General features: G+C 35.7%; 1 protein-coding gene across 10 annotated transcripts in view; it reads right to left on the bottom strand.

The window, feature by feature from the left end:
- Window positions 1–21,671, bottom strand: part of LOC102696776 (pituitary adenylate cyclase-activating polypeptide type I receptor) — a 142,871-nt gene that overhangs the window by 80,606 nt on the left and 40,594 nt on the right. For 9 of the 10 annotated variants that reach the window (XM_069191203.1, XM_015354276.2, XM_015354279.2 and 6 more), the window contains one exon: window positions 2,913–3,009. In XM_069191203.1, coding sequence (XP_069047304.1) covers window positions 2,913–3,009 — 97 coding nt within the window. Of the gene's footprint in view, window positions 1–2,912; window positions 3,010–3,675; window positions 3,742–21,671 lie in introns of those variants that run through there. The other variant, XM_015354282.2, reaches the window with a different exon arrangement.

Raw genomic sequence — 21,671 nt, 5'->3', positions numbered from 1 at the left:
AATACTTTCCTACTGACAATATACTAGAAGAAGAAAACAAACACACCCTTACACCAGGGCCAATTTACCCAGAAGCCAATTAACTTATCAGTATGTTTTTGAACTAGGGGAGAAAACCAGATCATCCTGAAGAAACCCACACAAACATGGCGGGGAGCATACAAAATTCATGTACCCCCGGAATTGAACTCAGGTCCCCAACACTGTGAGAAAGCAATGTTAACTACTTCATCATTTTGCCACCCTTGCAGGATTGTTATGGCAAATTGAATTAATGTATTGTATAAGTAGAGAAGTAAAAGTCACATGTAAGTCAGCCTGAATAAAGGCATGTGTAAAGAACATAATAATATGCTGTGTTTGGATGCACAGAAAGCATGTAATTGATTTAAATGGGAGTTTTTATAGGTTGTATTAGAGTTTTTGTTTAGCTAGGTTTTATTAATAAGATATATACTGTATCAACCCTTCTGTCTGCTGGCATATCTCATTATGAATTCATTAGTATTCATAGATGCAAAAAAGGCTCTCCAGTCTTCTCCAATTTTGTTTACTCTGTTGCTGCAACACACAAAATCGTAATCAGAATATAATTTCACCACCTACTGAATTGAAGCTATCATAACACAGTGTTTCCCCATATGCACACAAAATTCAGGTTTATTGCCAATGATCTAATCAATTTCAATACATTTCACTGGTCTGTTTACATTTCAATTCAGTAGTCCCAAGCCTATGCCCTAAATTCCGCATTCTCCTACAAACACATTTGAATTGGTACCGATTTAAAAAAGGAGAGACTCTGCAACAGACTCTGTTCCAAACTATTAATGTCAGGGACTCGGTGTCCCTCTTTTTTTAGTATCAATCTCTTTCCTGTCAAAATAATATTCTTCCAGCAGTGCCACAATACTGCTGTCTCTGTTTTTCATTAAAATATAGACTTGATTCTGTTAAGTAACATTTTTTGTAAGTCCATAAATGACCAGAGATGCAATAAACAGTTTTCAACACGCTAAATTGGGGGGGAGGAGGGATCTTTAATTGTATTGTTAGCTTTCTGAAAGTCTGTCTGAATCTACCATCTTTAGTTCTTTTACCCAACAAGCTATAAGATGTTCTGTATGCAGAATTTATTATCAAAAAGTCTTTCATTTTATTGTCCTATAATAGATACAAAATACAGAAGATGAAGAGTGGTGGAAAGCCTATTGCAGGGCACACAAACATACAGGTTTGCAGAGACTTAGAATATACATTAGCAAAAATGAAGCCATTTAATCCACATTAAGTAGGAAGTATGCCAGTTTTAACTAAAGGGCTTGATTTTATTAAGATTGAACCTTTTTTAAATAAACCAGACCCCTTTAAAAAAAACACTTCCTTGTCTCAGTGCAAAATGCATTTCCCAATAGTCCCTCCTTTATTCTCTGGTTTGAGCTTCACTGTTGACTGTGTAGACATTCAAAGAGTTGACTTTGTCATTGTCCTTGAGTTTTTTTTTTAATACAGGAATTAGGACTCCTTGCAGTCTTCACAGTTGAAGACTAAAAGGACTTAGGTTTTTTTAGCTTTTCAGTGTGGAACATTCCTTTAAGCCTGGAATATACCTGGTCATTCATCCATAATTGCAGCACAGTGATATTTTTCATTTAATGTGGTCAACAAAATTAAATATATAATTCTAAGTGAAGAACAAAGAAAAATAAAATAGATAAAATATTATTTATGTGCATGCACAACGATGAAGCATCTTACTCGCAGCTGTTATGAGGTTTTATAAGTTCATTATTCCATTTTACATAACACTACTCATGTACAGTGTCTACTGCATGTTTAGCTATGCTTACAATTTTAACATATTGTCTAGAATACTAATGGTGACAAAATGAAATCTAAGGCTTATACAGTATGTTTATAATTATGGTAAGCCCTTGCTACATTATACATGAATTTACCTTACACAGTTTGGCATATCTGCACAAAATTTTATGTGCACCATATTACCTTGCACGACCCCCAAATTGTGACTATTCACAATGTAGAGAAGCATCCATGAGCTGCAATGCATGCTGGAGAGAGAGTTATTTTCATGAAAAGTGGGGAGATAGAGGATATGCTCTTAGCTGTTTAGTGACTGTATTAAAAGCATTATACTGTATAGACATGAGTGAAGTATTTGTTATAGGAAATAGGTTTCCCTTTTTTTCTCAATGATATATGTACAGTACCTCATTTGAAACCTCATGTTCGGTGCTTTGTTATTACGCTATCTACCCGGAAGAATGAAACCATTAGTGTTACCACTCAGTATTTTCTGGCAATATTAGGTGTGTATTTGTTGACTTTTATAATTTGTTGTTAACGTCATTTAGTGTCAGGACCTAATATTATTTTTACAATTAGAAATCCATTTAGTTTGTCTACAGCCAATATCATTTGTATTCATATCAGTTTCAGTAGGATCTCAGTAAATATTTAAGAAAGCCAAGGCTGAAAACTTTAGCAATGCTTCTTAGCTCTAGATGCAGTGAGTAGTTGAGACTGCAGATAAGAATTGAATGCAGAGCAAGTTCTTGTACAAAGATGAACAGTCCCGAAGGTCACCCTCACAATATTCCTACTGTGGAGTCGGTGGCACCACCTTTTACAGATCTCCTGGAGGGGGAGGCAAAAGATCACATGAGTGGTGCCTTCTTGCAGCAGATGGTACAGTATGTGTGGTATATTGTTATCTAAGATTTTGCTTTGATTTCTGCAAAAAGCATCCCAGTATTTGGACTCAATAGCATGTAATCTATGCATACCTACCATCTTTGGTTTCCAAGTGTCCAGAACTTGGCTTTAAATATATATATACACATTACCTGACATTATAACAACTTTTAGGAAACGGTAGACAAACCTCTTACCAAAAGTAGGGTCACTAATGGTGTTTTCTTGCCTGATTTTTTCCAAGCACTCTTCTTGTTCTCTCTTAATCACACAGTCTGAATGCATAGCAGATACCTGTAAGATACATATAACAATGCTTAGATATGGGACATAATAACTTCACTTCTACTTATTTTAAAAATATTTAGATATTTCATAAAATAATATGAAACATCATAATTTTACAGTTTTTTGCAACGTCGCATGGTTTTGTTTTTTCCACTTGGCTTTCTGAAACACTAACACAATACTGCACATGCATAATATGAATAACACAGTATGTAAAAAAATTATCTATCCTCTGACAAAATAATGCTTCTTACACTTCCTTATGTTAATGGACTTTCATTCTCTAATTAAGACACAAGGTGTCAATACCAATTTTTTTTTAAAAAAAATCTTATTTCTAATTTAAATAAAATTAAACTCAAATGAGTTTTAAATTTCTGGAGGAAATTGAAACAATCTCGATCAATCCAGCTACCTACTGTATATGAACATATCACACTTCTTAACTATGGGCTTGTGTGTTTTATTTTTTGCAGTTAGTATGTTGTCTCACCAGAGACAGATCTTATTGTCCTGTTCTCCGTGGCTCCCCTTTATATTTTGCTTATTTAAAGAAGACCAAAAACTTCAGCATTTCCATCAATTCAGTTAGATGGTGTGGTGTCAGCCCCCAACTGCCTTTTGAATCCCCCATGATTGTCTGAAAAGGACCCCGAAGGAGTAGGGAATCACCTTTTCTCATTTCAGCTCAAAGAGTCTCGCCTTCAATCTCTCTCTCTCCAAGCTCTTTCTGATAATGTAATCCATCCTCAGAACTCCAGTGCAGCTATGTCCCTGGGGTCCTTTAAATTTAAATAAAAGTGCTCTAAATTTCTGTGAACCACAAACCTTCCCAAATGTCTCACCTGGGATTCTATTTGTAACCTCTTCTAAGTATGTATCTTTCATTTTCCTATTTCAGAAATTCAGGACTTTTGATGCCATTCAAGCATCTTTTCAGAAGTCATATTCCATATCTTTTTGTATACTGCATCATGTTCCTGGATCACTTCTCCACAGCATAATGACTCTCATGCATTATATAAAATCTGACTCCACATACAGTCCTTATGAATTTCTCCCTATTGCTGCTACTATTTACAGTATATGCATCTTAGTAACCATCCCTTCCGACCCATTACTTATAGACAAATCAAAAGTAATTTGCCACAATTTCCGACACCACTTCCTCAATGCACTTAGCCATCTTAAGCTCCAATTGTTTTCCTGTCATTTCTTTGATTGTTGAAGTTTCCTTCCCTACTCATCAAAGAATCCCAATCACTGCGTTTTATTCTTTGAGTGCTGGTGCTCTGAAATTCTAAAGATTACATCAAATTAGATGTTCCTAAATAAGTTCAACTTTTTCTGCCATTGAGGATTCTCATACAGTATATTCTCCTTCTTCATCCTTGTATAAACATTAGTCAAGGAGCGTGTTTTGAACTTTTTTCTCTCTCTGGTTGATTTGCAAATACTACTAAAAGTACTTCCAGATCTTTCATTTCTGTTTAGAGAAAGATATTTCATCATTCATACTTTACCTCTGGTTCAATGTTATGGAGTCTATTTTATTTTCTTTTTGGGCATTCCAAAAGTCCCATCTATAGTATGTTATTCTCCTCAGGCAGGTGAGTTACCCCAATGAAACTCTCTATTTGAATTGCTTTTTTCCATCTTAAAAATTATTTAAGATGGAGAAGTACCTGCAGTATAAGGTACTAAGGTATAAGCACCTGCAGCACTGAAGCTAGGTTTAGGAACTCTGGATATATAAATGGATGATGTTGTTACTATTGGATTACTAAATGAATGTTACTATTTGGATAGCTATTTTGAAATACATTGCTGTAATTACCCAGCCCATTTTCCTGATCACACAGTCTAATAATCAGTGTCACACATGAATACTTTATTAGTTCAAGTGTATATTTAAAATTATAGAGATTTCCAGCACCCAATATCAGACCCACAGCAGGACGCTGGCATTCTGATGTGGCAGACATGTCTACTGCTCTAGTGGACTGCTTGGCTCTTGTGCTGGAAGTGACTGAGAGATTATGGGTTAATTCAGGAGGCAGAGCTTCCTCTTTCATGCTTTGACAAAGAACACCCAACCAAAGGTAAGCTGCTCCCTTGAATTTCTGCAACTCCACCCTTGTTACCACCCATAGACATCAGAATAAACCCATAGAAGGCATACTGCTCTGTTACATACAGTACATACCTGTACAGTTTGTGTAGACCACAACTGAAATATATAAAATAATTATTCTCCACACCACTGCCCTTACAGGTATTTTTTGTGTTGTATATATTCTTAAAAATAATTGCTTTAAACACATTTTGTAGATTCTGGGTAAATGGTTCAATGACAGTGTATTTTATGGATGGGGTGACCAGCTTGCCTTGCAGTTTACAAGAGTGCGCTGTGAAATCTCAATAGCAGCCATCTGGTTACTGTTACCCAGGCCTTATCTCTGGCCCTGTCTCTGGCTGTGATTTTGCCTCTGAATGCCAGTGAGTGGAATTATCTGCAGCTAATGAAATTTAAAAAACCAAGCATGTAAGTAAATTTTTCTGTGTTTTCTTCATTTTTTCTTTTCCTGGTCTGCTGCTAAGATGGTCAATTTAAATTGTGTAATAAAAAGTGCATAGTTTCTTTTTTTAACAGATCTACTACAAACACTGAAGGTTGTGGGATAGTACCACAATACAAACTTGCACTACATAATTATTAAAACAGCTTTTATACTGAATGAAAAGCATCAGTTGGACAGAAGATGAAGTGGACTCTTCTTAACTATACTTTTAATTATACTGTAGTTATCTCTCAAATTTAAGTGTAAGAATATAGAAACATGGATTACAATTTCAATGTAAAATACAGCAAAAATCAGTAATCTTTAAAGTTTCATTTTCACTTTGTATTTTTTACAAACTATGAATAGATGATTTAGAAATAGTGTGAGTCTGAAAACACTGAAACAAAACTACCCCAAAATGTTCAACTTGTTCTAACATCTTGTTGTTGGTTTTTTTTTTCCAAAAATGATAGGTCACTTGAGAGTTTGATATATGAATTTATACTGTATGTGGATTAAATGGAGTAAAATACTGTTAAAAGAAAACAAAGATTTGCAAATAATCACAACTTGCAAGAGTATAAGAATGCCATTTCATTTACTGCTTTAAAAATAAACTTTTTTTTTTCAAATAAGTTACACATCTCACTAGTTGTCAGTCTAGTAATGACAGCTCAGGAAGTAGTTATTGTTTGTTCTTAAACCTTTGCAGCTGAATTTTGTATATGCCATAGGCATAATATATAAAATAATACATTTATATTTGACAATCAGATCACAATAAACTTTTGTAATCTTTATAATTTGTGACTAAAAACTTTTATAGAATCAATAATAACATCAAATGCTTAATTAGAATTTCAAATTAGTAGTTACATCACCCACATATGTTTTTGTTAATTATATTGTGGGTGAGAAAGTACAATCAAAACCTCTATCTTTCACAACAAACTTTTGATGTAATGAATACACTATCACTTATCTGAAGTTAACATGCAGAGACTATACAGTTTGAGAAACAACAGAACTCTTGATTGACAATGGAGGTAAGATGTATTTAATGTAACCCTGATTCCCCCACCAAACAACAGTTTGTTTGAAAGGTATTATTTAAACCTGTTTTAGACATAGACATTATCGTCTAAGCCCACTCACACATTAAAATAATTAAGATGGAGTGATCTACTGTATCTCTATCAGAATTAAGCTCCAAAGAACCAAACTGGAAATTTTATATTTATCTTTACTCATGAATATGTCATTTCTTACACACACCAGTGTAGTTTTTGTAGTACAACTGGTATGAAACCCAAAGTGAATATTATTAAAAACATTAACTGCTTAAGGACCTTTTTAAGGACCTAGGGAAAGACTTGAAATGGGACTAATGTCACATAGAACCAAGGAGTTTAACCTGGAATCTTACATTTTATCACGGTCAACTGAAAGTCAGTTAAATACATTGCTGACATTCTAATGGTATCTCAGTCTCCACTCAACCTCATAGATTAGATTTTCTGAATGCAGTTAGATATGCAAACACAACATGTCTGCCTGAAGATTGTTAGTAACTTAGGAATTATCATTAAGAAGGAGAAGTCGAGGGCAGAGTGGCACAGTAACACTAATCACATCTGAAAGCACATTAATAACACACACCCTAATACTGCCTTTATGCAGTTGTGCACTCTCTGTGTGCACATGGATTAGCTGGTGTGCTACATGTTGAAAGGAGGAGAGTACAGTTAAAACTATATTGAAGAAATAATATCCACAATAGTCCAAAAAAGAGAGCAGCATACATAATTTTCCTGAAGAAATTATTGTTGTTTATTAAATAATCAGGGTGGGCACTAACTCAATTTATATATTTATGAAAGAGCTTAGGAAATTAAAAGAAGATTTGAATTATTTTTAAAATAATCGGATTGTAAAATATTGGAAAATAGATTTATCCTACTTTGAGAGAACAAGTATCTATTGCATAGAAATTTGAGTTGAAAAATATATATTTTCTTAATTTACTGTGGTGTTTTTGCCTCTATACAGTACCTAAGGAGCATATTGTAATAATTAAGCCTAGAATGAATGAAATTCAGACAAACATGAAACGGTTTCTGTTCACATCCATGTCTTAATTAAGGACTTAATATACGTGCCTTCATAATATGTTTGCTAAGTATTATAATAAAAATATCAATTTTAATATAAAAATATCAAAACGTACTTTTCAGCCATTGTGTTTTCCAACAAGTAGAATTTGGCTTAATTTTTGGTCAAATATATAAATTGTGGGGTTTTAATGTTGGATCATTCTGAACAATAAATGAATGAAAAAGTATATCCTTTTGTGTGTTATTAGTTTTATATATTATAAATGTTATATAGTACAGATCTCTAAGCATCAATTGTATTAGAAAATTATGCTGAATATGTACTTAAAGTCTTAATGCCTGTGAATTCCTGAGCACTATTACTGTATGTTAAAAGCCTCCCAAAGCTATCTAGAAAACTGGAAAAGCTAATCAGGCTGTATGTAGGCTATGACACTGCTGAAATTCTAAATAAACTGTTTATAGAAGTTAGATTGTGGCGATGTATTATCTCTGATAATTAGCATTCCTGTTGCTAAGCAGCAGGCAGTCAAGCAAAGACAGATGCTGACAGGAAGGCTTAGCAGTTTTAAAAATTAAATGAGCAAAATAATAGCCATAGATCTTTGAAGAGAAAAACTGAGAATTAAGTGTTTTAAAATTTACATAAGCAGTTTGATAGCCTTTTATTTTTATATTACATTTATAAAGTGTTAATATTAAAATACTCTGTTTCTTGTGCAGTAGGGTTTTAAGAAGGCAACCTACTGTATTTGTTCATTATAATGATGCAAATACAAAACAGCATGTCTTACAGAATTAAAGCTTTCTTTTTCATACTTTCCAAGCAATACCACAAACAATTTCATGTTTTCTGACAGTGTTTAAAATCTGAAAGTAAATATGTTGCAATTAACATAATAAGATGTCCAGAAAAGAACAGACACAATGCATCATTTCTGCTTCAGTTAAGATGCGGCCCATCTGGAATGCACAACTCCCACCTGCTGTAAACAGAAACTTAATGATCCATAAACCTAAAACACTCTTCTGTAAAATAAGATGTTAAATCTTCTAACTTCCTCAAGTCTATACATACATGGCTTAACTAAAGTCCTTGTATTTCCTCCACTGAAACATTCTCCACATTTTCTCACATACACAACCAGTTTAAAATACCTGTCCTAATTGACAATTTAACTCTTCTTTAACCACTTTCAGAAAACTGTTTGCAGAATTTGCTTTGAATCAAAAGATTTTGATTATCCTCATATTCATGTTTATATTTTTAATGAAACTGTAAACCCACCTTTGGTTTGTTTTATGATGATACTGCAAGTTGAGACAAAATGGCAGCCCTTGATTTGACTGTATTCCCAAGAGAGCAATGAGAAATGAGCCGCTTACCTAAGTTCACTGACCATTTGCTGGAAGACAGTTGGTCAGATCACAGTTTAAAAAACTGGAAGCAAAAGCTTCCAAGATGGGTTATATTTTTTGTCTGAAGGCTAGAAGCTGCAACTACAAGAAAGGAGAAGGAAATGACAAGCCAAGGAATTCAGGAACCAGGGACCTGCAACTTTTGTAAAAGTTTAGAGAGAGACTAAGTGAAGAATCTCAGAGAGTGACTGGATTATTATGAGAGCTGTTACTGAGACTCGTAGGCATCTTAACTGCCTAGTTGTGATAGAAAAAGACATCCAGTAGCTCAAAAAGAAGCTAGGATTTTGTTTTTGTTGAGGTGATTGTTTAATGTTCCCTACACTTTAAACAAAAGAACACCGATTTGTACGTTATGACCATGTTTGTGTGCCTGTTTACCTGGACCAGCCTATTAAAAAAATTATGTTATAACACACCAACCCATGGCATGTCACGTATGTTGGAGCATATTGGCACAGACTATAGTATTGGAACCACACCCATGGCTTTTTAGTGAATGTGTGAAGGATTTTTTAGAAGAAAATAAATGCATAGAAGAATATATTGGCCTTGGAGTAAGATCCTAGGACTCCCTTATGGCTGAAGGCAGAAGTCAGGAAACATTTTTCCCAAGGCGTAGTAAAAATACTCCTGGACTTCAGTGGTAGATGAAGGTCTTCAGACGGAATTAAAGCAACAGTCTCCTTGCCTGATGACAGCCCTCAATTCCAGACATGGTCCAGGAGATGTATACAAAAGCTTGGGACAAGGAACAGATGCAGATTGACTTTGAGGAGGCCCAAATATGCTTTTCCCTGTATGGAGTATGGCCACAATGCAGATGACAGCCGTTAGAAGCAGTTGTATTAGAAGCAGTTAGAAAAAGGAAGATTGCAAAATGTGAATGTGGCCCTTATGATGATGAATCCTGAGCTCCAGTAAGTTCGTAAAAATGTCAAGAAAAAGAGGAATTATTTAGCCTCCTGTTTATAGAGAGTGAGGAAGAGGAGTAAGAACAGAATGGGGGAAGAGACCAATGTTCCCAGAGCTATTGGAGGGGTCGGTGGATGACAATTACCTACTTTGTACTGAACAAATGCCGGGAGTGGGTGAGAGGCAAACAGATTCCTAGGCCACTGATTGGGCGCCAATCGGACTGAGAGCAAGCAGAAGGATTATTTACAGAAACTGCTTCAGGACTAAAGTAGTATTAAATGGACCAGCGTGCTGAAGGAGAAGAGTGAGGCACTGCAGTCTGAACAGCAGCAGAAAGAAAAACTAGGAACCAAGATGAGTGCCTGTAAAGTACAAAACAGCCAGTTTGTGACTATCTCCATGAAGACATTCCAAACATTCCAAATGAGATGTGACTTTCATCCCAAAGCTCCACACCAGTGTCCAGCACAGAGGCAGAAGGGAAGGACAGGGAGATGCAGGTATAGTGTCTCCGCACTCAGCTTGTGCAGGCCACTGCCGAGATGATGCAGATGGAGAAGAGAACTCTGTATAAAGGGCATGCTTGAGGCCAGCCAATGAAAAGAAATGGACAAGACGTTCCACCTTTTAAATACTGGAGAATGAGATTCTCAAATTGAAATAAGAAATTTAACAACAAAATTTCAAAATCCTAAAAACTTTTAAGTAATCAAAGCACGTTCATCTGCTAAAACAGTAAAAAGAAAAGTTAAATTCTGCCCAGACTGCAAAGAATGTTGATATAGTGACAGAGAGACACTTTCTGACACTTTCCCTTAGATGCTTCAAGAAATGGAGGAAGGATAACCTCAGCTAGACTGCCACAGAATCACTGCAATTTCTGCATAAGGTCCTTCAGAAACGTCTAGAACAAGTGTAGCAGATCTACAGTTGCCAAGATGCAAAGTTCAGAGCTAGCTAGACATGGCCAAGCAAGGAACACGTAAACAGAGCGGGGAGCTGACTTTAATCCAGCACCACCTGAGCAAAACATAGGAACAAATACTGTACATGACAGGGAGATGCAGCTCAGCCAGTTATGATGCCAGCTGAATCAAACTGTAGGAGATCTAAAAGCCCCCCCCCCCCAAGAGCAGGTGGTACAGGAGACTGAAACCTTCAAGTCACTTCTTGCAGGAGCAAGTCCGAAGATTGTATATACTGTAGCTAATAAGAACAACCCCTTTTTTAAGAGGTAGAGTGTTGCTCATTGAACAAAAGGCCCACTACTTGGGTTGCAGAAGATTCCATAGGTGAAGAAGTAGGAGTCCTTGTCACCAGGGCCAAAAGGATACCCCTTTGTCTAATCCTCCAAAAGATGAAAGAGAAGATTAAGATACTCAGGATGACCTTCTGTTATTTATAGTTGACTTGGCACATGATGTGGCAATGACAACGAAATTAAGAAAATCCCTCTCATAAAAAAGGCATGACAAACAGATACCACCAGTCTTTGACTTTCTGCATAACAAAGCAGGAGACGGAAATATACATTAGAGCACAAAAAGGTTACTATTGCAACACATTGACACATCTTCAGTAGATGTTTGACACACCTAGTTTTTCTGAGAATGAAGAAAGCCTGGATATCAGCTTGTACTATTTGGCTGGGTGGCTTGTTCTGGACTCCTACAACCTTTTGCAACCTTTTTAAAGAAGTGCCTCTGATTCAAAATCCTAAATATTGCTCTTAATTTACATTGTCCACTGACTCACATTTTGTTTATTTTTAGGAGAAAGCAAAAATTGTAATACTTGCAGTGGTGGCACATGAAGGAAAGATTAAACTGCTCTCCAGAATTCTACACACTTCTCCAGGGACTACCTTATTTAAAAATAGGTAGTGACTGATTTCTGGTGCCAAGATCATGTCAGTCTTGCAGTCTTTTGATATATTCATAAATACGTCTTCCAAATACAGCTTACTGTATATCACAAGCACACCAAATATCAGAATATCCATGAATTTATGCCAACTAGAGAAATAAATCAACCCTACCCTGCAGGAATGTGTCAATACATTTTAATTAAGTGGTGATATGGTGCTGAAAAGCTATAAAAGACATATCTGGAGCTCACTATATGCACACTGAACTCAGGTTGTGCCAATTTGAGTTTGGCTCATGTCACTAGAATATTCTTCAAAAATAGCAAAAGTGGCACACTTTACAAACTAGGGTACATAGAGTAGGGTAAGATTGTACTTAGTACTGTAGAACTGGGTTCTCACGTTTGCAGCGATCAGTGGCTCCCATGATTTGATATAATTTTATAAAAGAAGACTAAGAAGGCATGAGGCTGAGCAACAAAGCATTGAATTGTGAAGAGAAGGAATTTAGAAATAACAAAAGAATGATATTATAATTCAATGTTAAAAGCTTAAAAGATTTTTACCCCTAAAGCAAATAAATCCAATTCTAGGAATATTTGGCCTTAGTAGTTTATGGAGCAATTAGAAGATACAAATCAGAAGTGTTGCCTATGCAGTGTAAAAAATAAAATTGTCCAACATTCAAGACAGAAAAAAACTGTTTACAGACCTGAAAAAAAATATTAGAATTGTTAAAAGCAAAACATAAAAGAATAACATGGGTAAATTAACTCATGGGAGTATTTAGTTTTAGCTCTGACATTGATTAAAATATTCACTTTAAAAATGTGCAAATACTATTTTTCATTAAAAAGCACATTATTGGAAGGGGTTGGGCAAAGCAATTTCTTGTTAATTAACAAAGGACACTAGTAAGAGATTATTATTAGAGCAACATTTAGAAAATTTCATTCAGTTTTTGTATTCCACAACTAGTTATCACAGTCTTAGAATAAGTCCAAACTTTAAAATCACAAGAATGATTTGAAATCAAAAACTAAGTCTTTTTTATTTGTAATAAAGGAGAAAGAGGACATTTTATACAACTATATACAATTCTAATGGGTACCGCAGATACTGTCAATGCTGTTTTAATCAGTAATGAAATAAAGACGCAGTATCACAACCCAAAGCTAAAATGTTTTTTTTCCACGAAGGCAGGTGGCTGAGGCCTCATTCAAGAAATATGTTTTAGATTTAACTATTAAACTACTATTTGAGATAAATGGACCAAATGGACTTCTGTTTTGCAGACTTTCTTATTTTCAGATACCATTTATAATATTTTGAAAAACACAACACACCAAATTAACCTACTAGAAATGTAATATGCAAATGTATTACAAAAGAACAGAAACACAAAAAATCAAAGTTAAAGTCAAAACATTAAAATTAAAATAAAACTTCTACATTACTGTGATCTTTGAACAACTGCATCCATCTCATACAGTACATCAAGTTTGTCAAATCCTTTGCAAAAAAAACATTTAAACTACTCAAACAGCCTACCAAAATAGATGTTAGGGATCTTGCGCCCTGCTCAGAACACAGTGTTCACTGACAAACTAATCTGAGCATAGAAATGGTATGCCAGTGTTCTGTCAGTAAATTCAGAGATAATAAGAGACACATTCTTGGTCCAAGAATTGCTGATGCAGCTGTGTGAAGCTATTGGCTTTTTGACATTATATGCAGAAACTAGTTACAATATAAAAATGTCTTCCAAACTGTAATGTCCAACAGTGAATCAAATTATAGTGTTCAATGAAAGTGCTGTTATTCTATTTTTGACACAGTGATTTAAATACAGATGCAGCCATTCAAAGTGCGTGGTACAGACACGTACCGCAGGTAATTGGCTGCGGTATCGCATATCATGACGCAAGATGACGCAGTACGTGATTGGTTGACCGACAGGGGCACTCGTGGTCCGTTGGTCTGTCGTAGAAAGACTTACTGTAAACGTCTTTACTGTGCTTGTTGTAGATATTGAATTTTACCACTGAAGGGAAATCTTAGTAGCTGAGCATAAAAAGAATAGGAGCATACTGTAACGCGTGTGAAGGCCATAAACGATATTAATTTTGGAACATAAACATACAGTATATAGCTGGTCTTGGTACTTTAAAGAAAAAAATACACACCAGTATTTCATTTCTCCCTAAACATTTTAAGCTTCGAAGTCTTTAACTAACGTGATACCGGAGTCAACAAGCATACTTTTAGAATTTGATTAAAAGGGAATATAATATGGAATCGCGTATCTAAAGAATTTAATAACGGTATGATTATATTCGTGTACTGCGACAGGGCTGTGTAAGGCTGTTTCGGCTCCCTGTTCATGCGAGTTGTCTTGTAGCCTACTGGTCTAGGTGCATGACTAACAATGCACAGGTTGTGTGTTCGAATCCAGCTGGTGCTGGACTTTTCTTTTAACAAACATTTCTTCAAAAAAATAGAATAGCGATGTTATGGACAATCAATTGACTTTTATATTTCAAAATATCGCAACATGATCGATATTTGCGATATTTTGAACATATCTTCCCTTCTGACAGCGGTTCCTGCTTCTATTGTGTGTGTGTGTGCAACAGAGTAAATTTTTAAAGAGAAATGGAGGCTGGACAGTATGCGTTACAATATAAACATTTATATTGATTTAAATCGTGTTCTGATTTAAATCGCAAACGCGTGTTTAATTATGTGCTTTTTAATCATAATCAGGCTAATGCATTTCTACATTTTCTGTATGAACCAGCTTAGAGGTTCATACAGAAAGACAGCTTGTGTTTAAATTCCCTTACACAAAGCAGAAGGGAAATCTTCTGCCCCTTATGCAAAACCCTTATGCAAAACCAAACCCTCCTCCCATCCCAGTTTACCCTCTTTGTCATCCTCAAAATGTACCTCGATTTTCAACTTAAAGCATTACTGCTTACTGGGTTTTTGAGGGGGAGGTGTGTTTCGCAGGAAATCTCGCCTGCCTCCACTACTCAACCCCCTCTCTCCCAGAGTGCTGGCTGTGACGAATTAAACCGGTTTCAAAGGTATTCAAAGTAGGAAGTACAGTGTTAAGTGGTAGCTGGGCTACTCCCTCAATAGAATCACTTTAACATGCTAATGCGTTGGTTTAACAGTACGCTGGGCAAACGTTCCGAGGTCAAATTCTTCCAGCACGGGGGTACCTTTAAAGCGGAGACGACGGCACCGAAATTTTTTGGCGCGCCTTCTCTTTAAAGCCCTGGCCAAATATGAAGACAGTACGTACAGCTATAATTCAAACGGAATTAAAAACTACACATCCCAGTTACCATGGTGGTGCTTGTGATCATTGCGTTTAACCAACGAAACAGGGCGAAAAATCAGTCACATGACTTTGGGGCAGAGTTTCGAAAGTCCCTTAAATACATTGAGCACAGCTTTCTCACCACTTAAGATTGCTTTTGATACCATCCTTACACAAAGCAGAAGGGAAATCTTAGTGCCTGAGCATAAAAAGAATAGGAGCATACTGCAACGCGTGTGAAGTCCATAAACGATATTAATTTTGGAACTTAAACATACATTACACACCAGTATTCGATTTCTCCCTAAACATTTTAAGCATCAAAGTCTTTAACTAACGTGATACCGGAGTCAACAAGCATACTTTTAGAATTTGATTAAAAGGGAATATAATATGGAATCGCGTATCTCAAGAAATTAATAGCGATATAATTATATTCATGATGCAAAAGAACTGCAACGGACATAAAAACTCCCTTGCTTTTAACAGAGCGTTCCATAATTTCTAACTACGAAAATGATTTAAACTGCGACACTTATCATTCAACCAGAGCTCGAAATATCACAAGGATCCTCTAGAGCACAGCAAAGACTGTATTAAAAGAATCGCGTATCTCAAGAAATTAATAAGATATAATTATATTCGTGTAATTCGTATAATTATATAATCAGTTTCGATCAAGGTCTCTAAAACGAACAAGAAAAAGAGGATTTTCGGAGGGCAATTACGCTGTATTTATATAGAATAAGTGATTTATGAGCAATCTAATTTCTTGTTCGTTTAAAACAGTGAAATGTCAGCTGCAAAAGATCGCACCAGAAACAGCACTCTCTCTGCCTGTCATAGACGTTCAGGAAAGGCTGAATGAAGTCATGTCAAGTACAATAATTCGGTGATCAATAATAACAGTTGTAGGACAAGAAACAAAAGATAGTGAAAACTTAAGATTTTTAAGGCTAAAACTCAAATTCATTCTACAAATTAAGGCAAATGAAAATTCAGGACGTTAAAGTGCTAGAGGTGTAAAAAATACAAAAATGCACATGAGCAAAAAGTTTTAGAAATTGAGCAAACAGAAAAAAAGCCATGCCTATAGTGCAGAAGAGGGATGCAGGAACACTTGCTTAGATATACAAAAAAATCACAAAAAGGTGTATGTTACAAAAGAACATGCAAACATGTACAGCAATTTCCCTTCGCGATCAATAGTCTTATCTATAAACATGAAACAGAGTGAGGAATCAGAAATTAGCATGCATACAAAACAGCAATTCTGTCAGTGAGCCCTAAATGAATTAATAGCCACTATGGTTTCATGGAGGGTTTCTCAGATAGTTGGGCATTCAGGTAAACTGCCAGGTGAAAGGATTTGTAAACATACTTTGTTAAAGCAAGTCAGTTTTTTCCGCAACACATAAAATACATTTTTCCAAGAAAGTTTAGCCTTTGTCACTAATGAAACCACTAAATAAAGACATAAATATAGAAATCATAAGATTTTTTTTATTCAATGTTGGTAGCAGGATGAACTGTGCTAAGTGTATATTTTGTCGCAGAGTTGCTGCAAGATGTTAACAGTGAAAAAAGGTATTTAGAAATGAGTTATTTCAAGAAGAAAATTTTCAGAATAATTGCAAATCTAGCAAGATAGAGAAAGCACAGAAAACAGGCAGTTAGATTGATCAGATTAGTATGAAAAGTTATTTAGCAAAGGGAATGAGAAGAGTGACAAACTAGTATGCTTTAGATCTTTTTATCTGAACCAGGGAAAACTGATCATGTTTCTCTACAACAATAATAAAAAACTTTATTTTATATATCACCTTTAAAAGTGGCATCTCAAAGCAATACAGTAGATATAAAAACAGATAAAAGGACCACAGATTACAAAGTAAATACATATAAGAAAGACAAGCAGTTAGAGGTGCTACCAAAATTAGAAAATGAAGCAGATATAGACACTAAGTCTTCTGAAAAGAAAGGTTCTGAGGTTAGATTTAAATGCACTCAGGGTACGTGACTGATATCACTGGGAATACAAATTGAGAGCTCTGGGGTGCAGCTAGAGAAGACCCTGTCACCCACAGAATGTAGATGTTCTTGAGGACAGCTAGAAGACCAGAGTCAGACGGACAAAGGTGGGGAGTAGACAGATAATAAGCCATATACTGTAGGTACTGAATGAGGATGAGGATTTTGAAGTTGACTCGAAACCTGATAACCAATGCAAGGACTTGAAAACAGGTGAAATGCATCCCTGATAGGATTCTCGCTGTCATATTCTGAACATATTGAAGATTGCTCAGTGTGGATTTAATTTCCCCAGCGAACAGGATGTGCATTTATTAATTCTAGAAAAAAAAGCCTTTCTTGGTTTCTCTAGTTCTTAGTTTCTCTAGTTCCCTTTAAAATAAACTATTATTCCACAATGCAGAGTATTACATGGCCAGTATTTACACATGATATTTGTGATTTCAAGAAATGAACACAAGCAGCTTTTGGAGATTTAAGTGTTGGCTGAGTTATTGCAGGATAAAAGACTAGAGATGTTGGTAAGAAAAAGATAATTTTGGGATAGCTGAGGAATACACTGATAACAAGAACACTTCCTAATGGGGTTAGGCATACTTTTGATGAAGATGATGAAGTTAACAGACTGTATGTTTACATAGATACTGAAATGAGGATTGTATTTTAGATTTTGTGTAGTTGCTAGCGTTGAACTGTGTGTTGGATGCACATGAATTGAAGGAATGGGCAAACATAGCTGATGCGGATCCACAGAGCCAGCATATTAAGATGTGTATAATTAGAGGCAATTTGTTTAAATAACTAGGTATGGATACTGATGTGCAAGAGAGGTGGAAAGGCTGTTTCCTTAAGCCAGCACTATAAAATATTTTATTCTCAGTGAGATGCTGCCATTTCATAGTGGGTTTCTAACACTGTGTATAGTTCCATCCACACAGTGCCTTTACTTCCATCCATTTCTAATCTCTTTATCCAGTACAGAGGATTTGGAGCCTATCCCAGTAAGCGACGGACACAAGGCAGAATACACCCTGGACATAGCGCCAGTCCATCACAGGACAGACAGACACATACACACACACCAGGGTCAGTTTAAATCTAACCTCAGAACCTTTCTTTCGTACACGAATATAATCATACCGTTATTAAATTCTTTAGATACGCGATTCCATATTATATTCCCTTTTAATCAAATTCTAAAAGTATGCTTGTTGACTCCGGTATCACGTTAGTTAAAGACTTCGAAGCTTAAAATGTTTAGGGAGAAATGGAATACTGGTGTGTATGTTTTCTTTAAAGTACAGAGACCAGCCATATACTGTATGTTTAAGTTCCAAAATTAATATCGTTTATGGACTTCACACACGTTGCAGTATGCTCCTATTCTTTTTATGCTCAGGCACTAAGATTTCCCTTCTGCTTTGTGTAAGGATGGTATCAAAAGCAATCTTAAGTGGTGAGAAAGCTGTGCTCAATGTATTTAAGGGACTTAAAAGTAAATAAGCTGGTTCATACAGAAAATGTAGAAATGCATTAGCCTGATTATGATTAAAAAACACATAATTAAACACGCGTTTGTGATTTAAATCAGAACAGGATTTAAATCAATATAAATGTTTATATTGTAACGCATACTGTCCAGCCTCCATTTCTCTATAAAAATTTACTCTGTTGCACACACACACGCAATAGAAGCAGGAACCGCTGTCAGAAGGGAAGATATGTTCAAAATATCGCAAATATCGATCATGTTGCGATATTTTGAAATATAAAAGTCAATTGATTGTCCATAATATTGCTATTCTATTTTTTCGAAGAAATGTTTGTAAAAAGAAAAGTCCAGCACCAGCTGGATTCGAATACACAACCTGTGCGTTGTTAGTCACGCACCTAGACCAGTAGGCTACAAGACAACTTGCATGAACAGGCAGGCGAAACAGCCTTACACAGCCCTGTCGCAGTACACGAATATAATCATACCGTTATTAAATTCTTGAGATACACGATTCCATATTATATTCCCTATTAATCAAATTCTAAAAGTATGCTTGTTGACTCCGGTATCACGTTAGTTAAAGACTTCGAAGCTTAAAATGTTTAGGAAGAAATGGAATACTGGTGTGTATTTTTTTCTTTAAAGTACCAAGACCAGCTATATACTGTATGTTTATGTTCCAAAATTAATATCGTTTATGGCCTTCACACGCGTTGCAGTATGCTCCTATTCTTTTTATGCTCAGCTACTAAGATTTCCCTTCAGTGGTAAAATTAGATATGAATATTCAATACTTAAACGGGCACAGTTAAGACATTAAATATACATATACATACTGTATACAGTACAGTTTGCATACTGTAATATGTTTATGTTCCTAAATCAATCTCTTTTATGAGCATCTGAAAGGCATGGTGAATCACTGTACTTTGCATGATTGGAAACAAATGCGTGATTGCGAAATGCTGTGGTGTTACTTTTACAAAGACGGTCAATGAAAAAACGAATGTTGACCAGGGCAATACTTTGAGTTTACACTTACAGCTTGTCCAAGGTCATTCATTGTTAATACTATTAGTAATATCTTCGTTAAAGACTGATGGCCACAGCTCAAACAAAAGAGGTTGAGCTTTATTAGCTCCACTTTGCGGAAATTCCGGATACTATTATTTTGCTTGTCGTATTATAGGAGAATTTACAGTAACTACCGGTATTTACCGGTAACTCGCGGTATTTACCGGTAGCTTGCGGTAGACTGCGTACAGCGTACCGGAAAATAATGCGGTATCGCCCACGCATTTTGAATGGCTGCATCTGTATGATTTAAATACTTGTAGTTAGGACTACCTGAGCATGTAACTAAATACAATAATTATAATTTAAAGGGAGACTTTTTAAAGGGGGAATTTTTATATTTCTGGGTTAGAAAGAATCTGCATTGACATTTCAAAACACAATGAAAGCAAAATGTGCACAGAAACTTGTAAAACCTCCAATATTCATCACTTGGCTTACGAGTACAGTAGATCTCTTTAATCCAATAGAATTATTATTCTTGACTTCGAGACGGTTTTACTGACAAATACAACCTCCTTGTTAGATCTGCATGCAGATCATGTTGGAACGTTTCTGCAGTGGAATGTCTGCTGCACAACCTGAACTTGTTCGTACATCACATTAGTCATTACGGTGACTAGTGAGCAGGAAGGGGTGCTTCACATCACAATTCCCCCATGGCGAGAACAGTGGTTTATGACAAAATGGAGATCATCCAGTATTTTTACAAAGTTCACAATCTTGTGCTTGATTCAGAATCGTAAAATGCTATCAATTAATTTTGTTACCGAGATATAATAACTGGCATGAAAAATTGGGACAACGGTTCCTCTTTAAATTCAAGGAAACTTTTGTCATCCTATTTCACAGCAGCAGCAGACACAAACAACTGCTTTTCAAAGCTAAGGAAAAGCTGCATAGTGCTGAAAGAGCCTCTGATGAAAACACAAGTATGCATAAATCTGCTCCATAAGAACATGAACAATGAAAACAGTGATTTTTTTTCTCTCTATCAAATAAGAAAAAAATGTCTTTGCATGGTGTTTAAGTTTTGCACTTCAGAAATTTGCCAAATGCTGCTGTATGCCACCATTTTTGGACATAAATTTGGAGATTCAGTGGCTATACATAGCTAGTAGTCAAGTAAATTAATCGATCAGTTTTTACTATATACCCCCAGTCAAAAAAAAGTGAATGACGTAACGATTAGTGCCTTATTTAATTTAGTATTCTAACTGTAAAAAACATGTTTTTAAAATAAAAATGTGATGTAAAAATATAACTATTTTCTATTACAGACGTTAAAAAAAAAACTATACCAGATCAAGCCTAAAATAAATGATCTGCTGTCTGCTTTACTGAATCAGATGCAATGTGGCAGAAATGTGTGACTCTGCCAACTCACAGGTCAGAACAGAGATACTAGAGCCACCGCTGGAGGCTGAACAAGACAACATTGCTAAAGTATACCTAGCAGTATTCATATGATGACGGCCCCTAGCTTGATAGTGGAGTGATTCTACGCAAATGAATACATCATGGAACGGACATCAGGGGTTCAATACCAAGATACGTGATGGCATGCTCTTGATTTTTCAGCAGTGTATAGGGCTGCCTATGGCATAAAGTACTTGGATTGTGTACAAATTAAAGCACAATGAAAACTTCTCACTCCCATGATGATACCCAAGCTAAACGCTCTTTGAGAGCTTCTAGGAGAGAGATGAAGCACCTGTGAAATCTGACCCTTAGAGCATCCATGTATAAGCTCTTGATTCTTTCAATGACAGATGCCTCTTTATAATTAACTTTCATAGAGGCTGAACACCAGTATCATTCCTGTGTTGTTGTTAATATATAACACATTTATCCTATT

This window comes from Lepisosteus oculatus, chromosome 6 (genome assembly GCF_040954835.1).
Source record: "Lepisosteus oculatus isolate fLepOcu1 chromosome 6, fLepOcu1.hap2, whole genome shotgun sequence".
Taxonomy (NCBI): domain Eukaryota; kingdom Metazoa; phylum Chordata; class Actinopteri; order Semionotiformes; family Lepisosteidae; genus Lepisosteus; species Lepisosteus oculatus.
The sequence above is the reverse complement of the archived record's forward strand: the minus strand, read 5'-3'. Positions and strand labels throughout refer to the sequence as shown.